Source organism: Megalops cyprinoides, chromosome 6, assembly GCF_013368585.1.
Source record: "Megalops cyprinoides isolate fMegCyp1 chromosome 6, fMegCyp1.pri, whole genome shotgun sequence".
Lineage (NCBI taxonomy): Eukaryota > Metazoa > Chordata > Actinopteri > Elopiformes > Megalopidae > Megalops > Megalops cyprinoides.
In genome coordinates, this window is record NC_050588.1 from 21,034,126 (window position 1) to 21,047,310 (window position 13,185).

Sequence of the window (13,185 nt, forward strand, 5' to 3'; positions counted from 1 at the left end):
GACATGCACCTTCTATCTGTAAAGGGCAGCTGAGAGAGACACTGCATACTGTAATGTTAATGGGAAATGGAACACGCTGCTGGAGATAACATCATTACAGGTGAGCAGGCTCCTGTGTTGGGCACACTTCAGGTCAGTGTTAATGTTACTACAGACAACAAGGCTCCAAAGATAGAATGACCTCAGGGAATGGCTAATTGATATATGGAGAAACAGGGTGATTGTGTTGTTCTCACAAACATAGAGCTGTTCAGCCCAGCTGACCTCAGTGCACTGCTTCTATCCTCTGCTCTGAAGGTATAGTACAGAGTCTTCTTGTGGTAGAGCTGGAAGACATTGGTGGCATCCTCTCCCTCCAGTTTTTCTGGCAGCTTTACAGTGAAACCAAGCAGGGGTAAGCTCTCTGATGCTACCTTATCCTAAGAAACAGGGATAGAGAGATAGACAGATAGACAGATAGATAGATGGATAGATAGATAGAGGCAGAGAGATACAGACAGATGGAGAATGAAGGAAAGATAGAGTGAGAGAAAGAGTGACACAGAAACAGAAGAAAGAGATCAACTAGGCACACAACTCACCCCAAACAACATAAAAACACACTACACACAACACCCACGCTAGACAAAAATGCCTTCCCAGAAAAACAACTTAGAGGACAATGAACAAAATACACCACCGCAAACACCAAACACATGCTAAACAAAAACACCACACTGAACCGAACAACATAGACCACACCAAAACACCAACCATCTCTAAACACATTACTACATATACCACACGAAGAGACAGTTCTCAACGCTGATCAAAACACACCTAATCCATACAGCTCAGACTGAGGAAAAAGACCGGATGCAACAAACACTGTCCCACATTCAATCAAACGCAAGACTTCCAAAGCCACAGACATAGAAAGAAACAGAGAGAGAGAGAGCACAGTGATTCTCCTGCTAAAGAGTGACAGTTGGTGTGCATGCATACTCTACTGGGGCTCATTTATCTAAGGAGAGAAAGGAAAGGAAATCTGGAAATGCAGTAGGAAGATAAGATGTTCTGTGTGGTACTGGGCGGGGGTTGGTCTTTACACAGGGGAGTTCTGTGTGGGGGACAGTGCCGCAGTGTGTGAGATGGGGAGCATTGTGGGGGTGGAATAGTGGACATTGTGTGCAGGACTCCTAGTGAAAGCAGCACTACCAGGGCAAAGTAGCCTATGGCTAACTGGGGTACAATACATGGCATGATGTGTAATGAATGTCAATGGTATACTGTCCTTGATAAATAAACCAAACTAGGACAGGGGAATGTTGTGTTTTGGATTGGGTCTACTGTTAGGAACTGGGGGTGGCGGGTCTAGGAGTTACTGCCTGGGACAGAGAGTATACTGTATATAGGACAAAAAGGTCCTGGATACAGAACAGGGGGGTACTTTCTATGTGTTAGGTGTAGTTTTTAGGGCTGTGGGGTACTGTATATGAGGTAGGTATAGTATTTGAGAAAGGGGGGAGAATCTGTGCCCCCTCACCTCGCGTCCTGAGAAGGTGTAGAGCACCTTGTCTTTGATGAGGAACCACAGCTTCTTCCAGTTCCTCTTGCTCCTCTTGCAGCGCAGCAGACTCCCGCTCATGGTCGCGCCCTCGGCCGATCCCGCCACCTGCACAAACCAGGGAGGCACGTGGGAGTGGGCATGCCATCGCAGGACTGGATGAAAAGAGACATGGGGGAAACCGCCTTGTGGGCATGGCTACCTGGTTCAGGGCGGAGCCGCTCTTCCTGTGCCTCCACAGGCTGGGTGGGTGGATGTTCTGGAAAACGGCCGAGAGCGGTCGACTGGACCGATTGGGGCGAGGACTGTCGTTACCACCCGCCCCTGCCATATTCCCCCCTGCGAATGTAGAGCAGCACAGGCAAGGACTGTGATTAGAACCCATCTTGACTTATCATTTTGCTCATAAAGTTGGACGAATCTATCACTGTCTAAAGTTTGGTCTTTTGGTGGATCCCACCACCCGCTACAAACTCCTGGAAAGTTTTCTAATAACCTTTTGTCTGACAGCATACTTTGTAATGCTCACAGGAGTCTGGCTCTGTTAGAGCCCCGTGCGAAATGTTCCTTTAACTACTTTTCACCTGTGCCCTCAAGTCCTGTTGAAGAGACTTTGCTTAAAATAGCTTCTGTGGTCCAACCTTTAGATTTTAAGTACTTCAGCCAAATCCCACCGAGCCTCCTGGAGGGACTCAGAGTCTCTTTCCAAATGTGACGCTGAGCTCAGTGCATTCTTCAGACTGTGATCTAAGCGAAGTTCTGCACAACCTCAGTATCTGCTGGTTTAATATTTTATTCACAAAATTGTTCATTTGTGGGGAACACACGGAACCAGCATGTTTTTAGTGCTTAGCATGAGTTTGAGTGTTCTAACTCCTCTATTTTCTAATCTGCCCACCCCCCATCTAACCCCCTCCCTCAAAGGCACAACGGGACAGGATTACATGAATACGAGGGGGAATATTTGGGGTTGTGACACTACCTCGTTTCTTCAGCTCAGTGTAGCAACGGTCGCAGACCTTGGCCACTCTATCTTTCAGGTACTTCAGAGGGTACTTGTTCCTGGAGCAGGAACGGCAGACGATCTGCAGGGGCAGGGTGACAGGGGGACATGACAGCGATGAGAGGGGGGCTCTGGGTGCCCTCTTACCCCTCTCGCCCTCACGCGGGGCCCGGGGGGAGATGGGCTTTGATGCCACCCACCTTTCCACAGGCGTGGCAGTGGTGACGGCGTAGGGTGAGGGAGAAGTCCGAGGCGCAGTTCATGCACATCATCACGTGGGACACGGGCACCAGCGTGGGCGGCTTCTCCCCGAGACTCATCCACAGCTTCTCACGGGCCTGGGGGGGAGGGACCGCGTGCCAACGTTACAGCATTGTGTTACTAATGTTACGCTCACATCCAGACCCAACGAACACAAGCTGCACACTGACATCGCATTGATGTCTCCAACATGAGGGGTCTGTTTCAGAAAAAGGTGAATGCCCCACCCCTTGCGCCTCCCCTCACCTCATTGCTGTAGCTGCCAAAGGTGCTTTGTCCTCGTGCGTGATCTGCTACAGTTCGAGTCAGAGTATGGAACCAGTCCTCCCTCTCCCCATAAGAGCTGCAGGACCAGACAGGGTGGATAATTTCGTACCCATATCCACTCCAAACAATCAAATCCATCAAGTCATCTTAGGGCAAAATGCTATTCAATCAAAAACCCATCCAGAGTAATCTTTCAGTTCAATGAGTCAGTTCAAAAGGGGCAAACCAACTTAAAGCTGAGGATTATACACCTGATGGTCAGTTGAGGTGCTCCAATGGTATCGTCGGTTGGGGTTTGCAGACAATTTTTCACAGGGAGGTAATGCAAATCCTACACATTGATTCAGGAGCGACAGCCACCGATGGTGAGTGACTACAGACTATGTGTGTGACAGACCATGGTAATTAATCATGGTGACTGTATGTGATGGTTGGCCACCAATGTTTTTTGACTGACTTTCAGGTGTGATTGAGAAAAAGCCACATTGTTGTAAATAGATATCTGAATTAATTCATTTGCAAGGATTTTATTTAAAAGTTTTTATTGAATCCAGCAGACAGAAAGGAATAATGTATTTATCACTGTGTTGAACCTAGCTCTCAAACTCACCTGGCTGAGAGTGTGATGGAGATGTCGTTCACCTCGATCTTCAGCACATTCTGCACATCCTCAATGTTGGGTTTACTGACCTGAGAGGAGAAGATGATTCAGCAGTAACACAGTGTATATGGAACAGCATATGTACACATTGCATGGTTCCTATATGTGGCCTCTAATGCTGCTTTTACTGAGTGTCAGATTTTACTGACAAACAGTGAGAGAGAGAGAGAGAGAGAGAGAGAGAGAGAGAGAGAAAAAGCGAGAGAGAGAGGGGGGTGAAATATGTGTGAATGACAGAGGAGGAAAGAGACGGTAAGGGTGAAAGAAAGTGAGGAAGTCACCTTCATCCCTGTCAGACAGAGGGTGTTCTTCAGCCTGTACTTCCCGTCCTGCTGCGGATAGGTGTACAGCATCACATCATTCATCTGCAAAAGGAAAGCAAACAAGCTGAATGTTCCATTTCTACACCCCACTGTCACTACTGTTCCACGCTTGGCACCCCAGACCGATGGAGATGTTCCATTGCCTCTGATATTTCAGCTATTGTCCTGTTACTTTAGATGAATAAATAAAACAGCTATGATCAAGACTGTGATTCACTGACACAAAGCCTTTCTGGTTCATTCTGGTAGAAGGTGGAAGGCTTTTCTTGACTTGAAATGGGTGCAAAGATGTGACCGATATGACTTTCTACCACAAGAGGGCAGTGTGTGCCTTAGAGAATTTCTCCCTTGCACTGTCTCGGGATGGTACGGAACAGTCTGGTTTATATTTTTTGTATTTTTTGTTTCAAGTCACTTTCTACCTTGTACATTTGGTGCATTTTTCAGTTCAGTATGTCTATATATATCAGAAAATCCATGGCGTGATGCCCAAAAAGGAGACCATTCAAGTCATGGAGGAATGAGGCACCACAAAACGCAAAACGGCTGGAACTATCTAGTGCCATCAAGGACTAAATTGAACCTATCACATTATTTAGCTACACAAAGGAAAGTAATTTGATTGACAGTACATGATAACCCCACCCACCATGGAGTTCATGATGTCTTGCTGCACCATCACTAGTTATAAGACAGCTGTAATTAGTCGGCAGAATGAACATCTGTTCTTATTCTGAATACAAACATGACTTTATGCTCCCATTCAGACTATGTGAGTACACAGCTTGCCTTGTGTAGTTTGTACTACTGCTGCAATGGGTCATTTTTCAGGAACATTACTATTCTGTTTTTTGCATTATTTCCACAGAGCTGAAAAGCTCTCTGGATGCAAATCATTGCACTATCTTGAAAATAATGTGGTATTCCAAATGATACCATTTGATCTTAAATTAGATCTATAAAATCTGAAATGTTAAATAATTCAATGAAAACAAGCCATGGACAAAAGCATTTCCCTTCATAACATATTATTTAGCTCTTTACTTGGCTCATGAGTTAAGAATCAGCACTTTTTAACTGGCTGAAATATATCTCCATGAGAACTTTCTTTTGTTCATTTTTTATAACTTATTGTAAGTCAAGCACACGCTTCAAGGTATTGTATCCTAACGACTGAATTCAGAGCCAAACAAAAGGGGAGTGACATCATCCAACACAAATGCATGCACCAAACATCCTCTGTTCAGGGGGTGGCATCCAGGAATTCTCCTGCAGAATTGAGCCGTTCCCAGAAATTCCTTGGTGGAGGTAGCCAGTGTACACAGAACTAATGACACTCAGACACAAACAGCACATTCTCCCACTATGTGGCCTCTGACCCACTGTGCCCCTGTCTGGCCTGCCTCACTCTCAGCACCACTTCACTCTGATCAGCTGTTTCCTCTTCTCTCTCCCACTCTCCCTCGGTCCCTTGCTCACAGGACCTGCTCACCTCCTCCCTCATTCCATTTCTGACAGAACGCTCCTCTCTCTCTTGCTCCATCCCGATGCTCACAACACCCCCTTTCTGCTCCATCCGCTGTGGGTGCCGCTTCACTCTTATCAATGACCTCCCCTATTCACTGTCTGAGCCAATCTAACCGCCTCCTCTCTCTGTCTCTCTCACCCTAACCCCACCTTTTCTCTCTTTCTCCATCCTTTATGCCCTACACTCTCCTCCATTGTTTACAATGCCCCCCGGTCCCTTGTTCACAGTGTCCCCCTCCTCCTCTCTCGCTCCGTTTCTGACAGAGTGCTCCTCTCTCCTTCTCCCTTTCTTGGCCCAGAACACCCGTTTCCTCTCCCCATGGCTCCATGTATCCCTTTCTCTTCTGTCCCTTCTCCTGTGCAGTACTCTCTCAGCTGCCATTATGACTATGTCTCTCAGAAATACCTGGGCTTGTTAGAGCCACCTGCTGCAGACAGCCCCCTCCCCCAAAACCACACTGGAAGTCACAATTCGTCTGGTGTCTTTTTCTGCTGTTTACTTATTGCTCCATAAATTACACCCATCCCCATCACCTCCATTAATCTAGCCTGAGCCCCCCTGACTGAACAAAAGTCCCCTCCAGCATTAGAATTGCAGTCTCCGCCACATCACTCACGCCTGTGTGATGGATGCATTTATCACACACCTCTGTTTATTGGTGAGGGAGACACACGACTCAAAGCTAAACCTTCCACCCCCTCACCTCTGGGGGAGGGGTTGGAACCTGGCTGCAGAGGGGCCTGGTGGGTCCATAAGGTTTAATTCTTCTGTGTCCTTACACACACACACACACACACACACACACACACGCACACACACACGCACACATTCATTGGGATAAACGTGTGTCATGGGGGGTGATATTTACAAAAGTGGGACGAGGTCGTGGGCTCTGAGATCTACTGAAATCACTGTGGTGGAGGAGCATTGCACCCCCAGGCTTGGTGCCTCTATGTGGTTCATCTCAGAGACATTCTGTACAGGAACCATTTCCAAAACCTTAGTTTTATCCCCTCTCAAACAGTATTATAGAGTATTGATTATTTGCTCCAACGCTGACAGACACTGGATGTCTGCATGACACAGTTTTCCTGTTACGAGAATTGTCAACTAATTATCAACTAACACTATATGGACATTAATACAGGCATTCAGGCAGATATGGATGTACAGTAGAACATTAATGATACTAAAGCATAATATATATTCTGAGTCAATCTTCACCCCCTCAGTGCTTTAAGAGTTAAAGCTCTACACAGAACTGCAGCCTGGCAAATGTTCCACATTGTAATTTGTCAACATTTGCATGTAAACTGTCAAGAAAGTAATTTCAAAATCCAATGTTGGGAATAAACACAGTCAACCTAAGTTGTTTACTGTTTTGATGTGTTAATTGGTTTTTATTAATTCCACTCCCTCTGTTGCAATTGCCCAGAATGCATAAGTAGAAGGCAAGTGAAAGCACATATGACCTGCTGATTGCTGATTGTGTAACATTACATAACTCATGCTCCGCTGAAATGTCTCCTGAAACCAGACTGATGCCCACAGTGGGGGTTTCCAAGCAAGCTTTCCAGCTCTTCCTGCTATTCTAGAGAGAGTACAGCCTTTGCAGTCCTGTCAAGGCATTCTGTGGACAGGAAACCGGCTGGCCAAATTCTGACCCAAAACTTCCTGTGGGGAGGCATGCTTTTCAATAACAGGGCTGGTTGGGGAAGGCCCAGGGTCGGGTGGGACCCTGGGCCTTCTCCAACCAGGTCCTTATCCCCATATAGGCGATAAGGACACAGCACCCCTTTCTGCTAGAGGGTGTATGTCAAACAGGGTGAAAATAACCTTGCTATGATGGAATGTCAGCAATAGAATAGCCGTTGCTGTACCAGAGCTGCAAATGGTGGATGTTTCATCTGCTACATTCAAAAGGAACACATGCATACCAGTGGGGACCTCAAGGGACAGCAAAGCAGTGCTCTGAGGTTGTGACAGAACTAGCATGACTATGTCACTCATGATGGCATCACAAATGCAGTCATTTAAGGGGAATCAGAATGTTTTTTAACATTAGAAGAAAAAAAAAAACAATTTAAAAGCAGTCTTTTGAATAGGTAAACAAAAACGTGGACAAAAATGCACAGCGTAAAAATATAACAGCACAAAATCCTCAGACAGGTTGTAATCACCTTATGTTATTTGATTCTATGTGAAAGGCATACTGTGCAGTAATAAGAAGCATTGCACCATGTTAGAGAAATGAAAAACACTTCGTTACAAGTTGTAGCTGTACTCTTCTATCCATACTTATGTAATCCGCAGTTACCAGAAATAAATGACGTGGCTGTCTGCTCTTCCTGGAAACTTTCATCAATGTTCCCTCCTTCACAAACACCTGGAACACACGCGACCAGTCGAGACCAGAAGAGACAGAGAGAGGGAGAACAAAGTGAACACAAAAAGCCAAAGGAACAGATGCAGCACAGTACAGATAAAACAAAGCACCCCTTTCAATATGAAATCAAGCTCTTTTTCCCTTTACTGTTGGATTTGTCTTGCCTTGCTAACTCAAGACTCAATTAAAAATACAGGTTATAAAATAATAAGATCAGTCTTTTCTGTGCTACATTTTAGGAACATTAGAAGAGTTACAAAAAAAATGATAGAAAACAAAACCATGGATATGATTACTAAAAACTGGCCATGGCCAGTAAACAGCTGAAACTGAGAAAAGGCGGGTGGTGATCTGTAGCTCGACCTGATTTGATTTGTGACCTCTGATGGGTGAGTTTTTGTGAGGCCATACTCAGTGGTCCCTGATATGTCCTTCCTCTCATGTCCCCATTATTGTCTCTGTCCTGATTGGAAAATGGTTACCATGAGACGGGGCTCCCATCATCCATCTGTCAGCATGTGTGCCTCACCAATCACAGCATGGAGTGTCATGCGTCATGTCTGCATTCTTACATTAGGCTCCAGTTGAGATTCAACCTGTTGGGGCTGTGAGTTATGGTCTTCTTCAGCACTTTTCCAGCACAGTGACTACGCGTCACCGTTCACGAAACTCACACAAGCCTAATGAGAGGCACTCTCATTCACTGCTGCTCACTAAAGCTTCAGTTTTCACGTAACAGAGAGACAAGGTGGCATTTGCCACAAGGACAGATTTCTCATTTTTTATCTGCCACCCTCCTCTGTAGATAACCACTCCATCAGCTCACAGCTGCATTCAGGAGATGAAATGGAAGGGAAAGCTGCTTGTCAGCGATTCCCAATTACTGCTTGTGATAGAGAACACAGACTGAGGAAGGAGGAGAGACCCCTGATGCAGGACGCAGTGCTTTTACACACAAGAAGCCTTTGAAAAGGATCCCGTGGGTGGGAGGGGCGGGAGAGGCGCAGAGACGTCTTCGTTACACTGCATAAGCCACGGAAGAAAGCTACTCTATGTTTGCGGCATAAATTTGTGTGAAAACAATGTCCTTATCAGGCCGAGCAGAGCTCACCCTTCCTGGCTGCAGCACGTCTCTGTGGCCTCTGATGCTGTACTCAATGTGGATCAGACGCAGCAAGTTCTCCTGTGAGAGAGATCGTAAGAGAAAGGGGGACTAATTCATTCCCATATCTTTTCTATTTGGTCTGCTAATTAATGAGAGCTGTTGTTATGGTTAATATTGTCAACAGTAGTACAAAAGTGATCATTTTATTTTGTATTTGTGCTGTTCTTGTTATTTATTACTATCACCACTCTTATTATTACTCTAAATAGTCTTAATCTTAATCTTCCTCCCTGAAAACTTTCCATTCATCTTCTTAATTTTTGTCATTCATATTACACATACGGTAAAAATGTTTTAGCAACTGAGAAATTCTGTCATGCCAATAAAGCTCACATGAATTTAAATTTGAAATTTGAATTACGTCAGATGGACGGCAGGGAGAAAGGGTTCATCTTATATTCTCATGCTTCAAGTGATTTGGCAACACTGTATAGGAGGGGGAGAGATAGAGGGGTCCTGCGTTGGAGGGGGAAAGGGCAACAGTGTGAGGAGTCCCTCTCACACTGCACCCTTTGTTATTGAAGCACCTGGAGATTTTTAATGAAATCACTCCTCCGTGCTGCTGTTCTTATCTACACTCTTGATACAGCCTAAGCAGGACACCGAGACTGGCTCTGTTAGTCCTGCTGCAAACTGTATCATCTCACCTGGCTATGAAAAGCCTGTCTTATGGATTAGAAAAGAAGAAAATAACACGTATTTGACAGAAATCAGTAGTATTGTGTGTAGTATTGCAACAGATCACTGAAGTATTAACTTTATCATATGCTGAGAATGCCTGCGCCAGAGACACGCTCCCAGATGCCCTCAAAAGACCAGAGAAACTCACCCCTTGTTTCAGGTTGTCGTTAGCCTGGTCTGCCACATCTGAGACGATCACCAAGGCGGCTGCAAACACCAGGAGAAACAGGAAGAGTTCATTGTTAATTCATCCATTTAAACAATTAACACCAACACTGGCGCTACGCTTTGATGTGGAACACAGAGAGACGCTATCATTCACATTGAGGAACAGACAGACATTAAGGTGAACAACAGGTGAACATAACGTGAGCACACAGAGATCCGAACAAGCACAAAGCACAGATACAGACAGACACAGACGGACACGGAAACCACAAGAGTGATGTACGATCGCTGAGTGACCAGACATACTGATTCAGACAGAGAAAAAACAGACATAGAGGCACGAGCAAAAACAGAGACGAAAACAGATCGGGACACAGATACTAACAGATAGACAGATAGACAGGCAGACAGGCACAGACAGGTAGAATTCCCTGCTCTGAGAGACACATAAATAGCTACTGCAGCTGGCCATGTCTGCTATGTAAAGAATGACCCGCTGGTCCCCAAACGAAGTGTTGTCTGGCTGTGAGAGCACGGCGATTTCACGTCTGACAGCCACTGTAATGGAACTGTGCTGGACACTGGAGACCTATAGGCAGCGGCATGACAGAAAGACAGAACACTTCCATAGAGCCCTTTGTTCCTCAAAGAAGCAACAGCACCTTGTGTGTCTTCATATTCTGCCGAGTCTGGTGATAGATTGTTCAGGTAATCTGTCAGGAAACAAACAAACAAAAAAAAAAAACGTCAAAAAAAAGCCAAGGATGATCTGAAAATGAGAGTGAAAAAAGTGAACGTAGCTTTCCACATTGGCTTAGAAAAATATCACGTAAATAACCACATACTGTGCAGTGGTAATTTTACATGGCACATGTTACGCCAGTTAACTGGAGCGGTGATACCCTTGCAGCCCATTGCCCTAAACTCCCTTGCAAGGCCCTCCCAGCCTGTCTTCACCATGACCACCCCACCCCAGCCCAGGGGAACCTACCAGTGAGCAGCATGCGATACTGTAGCACACGCACAATGACCTGCAGCAGCTGGTGTTTCACAGAGATGTTTGCCCCCGCCGAGTTCTGCTGCTGCTCAGGTCAAATAGAACAAGATAGAGAAATAAAGGGGGAAAAAAATCAATATCACTCAATTGTCCCTCATATCATAATTCATTATGTCTCCCTTTTCCTTCAGTAAGGCTCCCAGTCTTCACTCCACACACTCAGATCCACCAGCCACTATGAGACACCTCTGTCTGCTGTTGAATTTTTTTATACCAGGTCAGAGAGCTGACCAACAGGGACATTTACGTACACAGGTGCACAGGGTTGACCAGCTCACCCAAGTCACCTGACCAGATAGAACTACACCCCTTCCTCATTTGTTGGGTCAAGATGCTGCACGGGGAGAAAAGCGAGCGAGGAAATCGAAGACATAAAAATTCATTCCAGGCTGGAAGGACTTGGACACATCCCCATTCATCCTGTCAACGTGGAGCCCAGAGCGACGATTCCTCCCGCCAATCTGCAGTTCCGAGTGGTGAGATAATTGCGTCAGTGCTAAGGGGCCCATCCGACTGCCATCCCTCTAATCCGATAGAGCCCCTCTTCATATTCAGAGGCGTGCAAAGAGAGCCATATCGCACCCTGAAGCACTGCTCCACTCCGTCATTTCCACCTGGGCCCTGTGTGGGATCCCATGAGTTCGAGAGATAATTATGATCCAGTAAAGGGAACAAGACCTCGATTATCCTGTCAGCCAGCAATGGCCTTGAGGTTCCCACACTGAAACCCAACTGCATTCAGATACCTGACATGCAACGCTCTGAGCGCACGCTCAGTGTTTTTAGACAGTGATGCTGTAGCACTTGAATGACCTTAGCCCTTATGTGAGCTGGGATGGGACTGGATGAAGCAGGTGTAAGCAGTACAGAATGAATGGAAGGATTGTATCAAATATGGTTTTATAAACAAAGTTTTTTTTCTGAGGAAGATATGTGACACACAGTGTTCCAGCAATGTTGTGAGACTGCCAAGAGATCAGTGTGATGCATTAAGATAACACACCCTCCTACCTCTCCTTCTCTCTCAGTTACATATGTTTGTTTTTTTTGTGCTGTGTTTGGTAACTCATTACATGGATGGCCTGGTTCATCCAGCTAATTAACCATGTAATTACTCAGGAAAATGTGGTGTGAGAATTCAAATCCAAAATGACACCACACATGCAAAAAACAACTTCCATGAAAAACTTCCATGACAAGCCAAGGTCGATATTTCAGACGAGCACTGAGACCATGGCGACTTAGACGGGAAGGAGAAAGGAAAGGACATCACTGTAGGCTACTACACAAATCAATGGCACATGGAGCTGATACACTGCCCCAGCAATAAGGCAATTTAATTGGGGAGTTATAACCTGGGCTGATTCTCTAATTAGCTTTTGTCATCTTATTTACCAGCTGTCACTCAGAGCTTTCAATCAGAGCTCTCTCTCTCTCTCTCTATCTCTCTTTCTCTCTCTCTCTCACAGACACACACACACATACACACACACACACGCACACACACACACACACACACGCACACATACACACAATATCATGCACAAGGTGGTGGGACAACTTATGTATAAAAAGCAGTGTAAACACAACACTGCCATAGTGCCTGGAGTGGCTTTAATCCTATCAGGCTCCAGCCGTGATGCAATCAGCCTCAGCAGACAGTTCATCACTGTCATCACTGACTCCACAATGGAGTTAGACTTAAGCAATACTGCTTCTCCTCACCTTTGTGTACAGTGTGCCCTTTACATACACACAGAGGCAGAGAGAGAGGGGGAGTGGGAGAGGCAAAGAGTGGGAGATGGGGAGGGAGTGGGAGAGAGAAAGAGGGAAAGAGAGGGGGCCAATTAGAGGGAGAGGGGGAAAGAGTGGCAGAGAGAGAGAGATGAGGAGAGCAGGAGGGAGAGAGATCAGAGGGAGGGAGGGGGGGGAGAGTGAATGGAAAGTGAAAATAGAAAGAACTGGGAACAAACTGCAAGGTGACTCCCTCGTTTCATGCTGGGAAAGGTCAAAGACAAATTTCACACACTATGCCTTTGTGGACTATTGTGGAACACCATTTTCTCTGGGGAGAGTAACCAATAGATGAAAAGAGCTGCTTTTGGTAGAACTCTGGAGTATTCACACTATCAGCAATAA

General features: G+C 45.7%; 1 protein-coding gene across 2 annotated transcripts in view; it reads right to left on the reverse strand.

Annotated features, from left to right (window-relative positions):
* The window catches only part of LOC118779032 (FYVE, RhoGEF and PH domain-containing protein 5-like), a 45,529-nt gene that overhangs the window by 656 nt on the left and 31,688 nt on the right, over window positions 1-13,185 (reverse strand). The window contains exons 8-20 of one of the 2 annotated variants that reach the window (XM_036530855.1): window positions 10,981-11,071; window positions 10,652-10,702; window positions 9,970-10,028; window positions 9,087-9,158; window positions 7,907-7,975; window positions 4,020-4,103; window positions 3,688-3,767; window positions 3,057-3,153; window positions 2,750-2,887; window positions 2,529-2,631; window positions 1,749-1,885; window positions 1,553-1,654; window positions 265-419 (exon numbers count right to left, since the gene is read on the reverse strand). In XM_036530855.1, coding sequence (XP_036386748.1) covers window positions 265-419; window positions 1,553-1,654; window positions 1,749-1,885; window positions 2,529-2,631; window positions 2,750-2,887; window positions 3,057-3,153; window positions 3,688-3,767; window positions 4,020-4,103; window positions 7,907-7,975; window positions 9,087-9,158; window positions 9,970-10,028; window positions 10,652-10,702; window positions 10,981-11,071 — 1,238 coding nt within the window. Of the gene's footprint in view, window positions 1-264; window positions 420-1,525; window positions 1,655-1,748; window positions 1,886-2,528; window positions 2,632-2,749; window positions 2,888-3,056; window positions 3,154-3,687; window positions 3,768-4,019; window positions 4,104-7,906; window positions 7,976-9,086; window positions 9,159-9,969; window positions 10,029-10,651; window positions 10,703-10,980; window positions 11,072-13,185 lie in introns of both variants that reach the window. The other variant, XM_036530854.1, reaches the window with a different exon arrangement.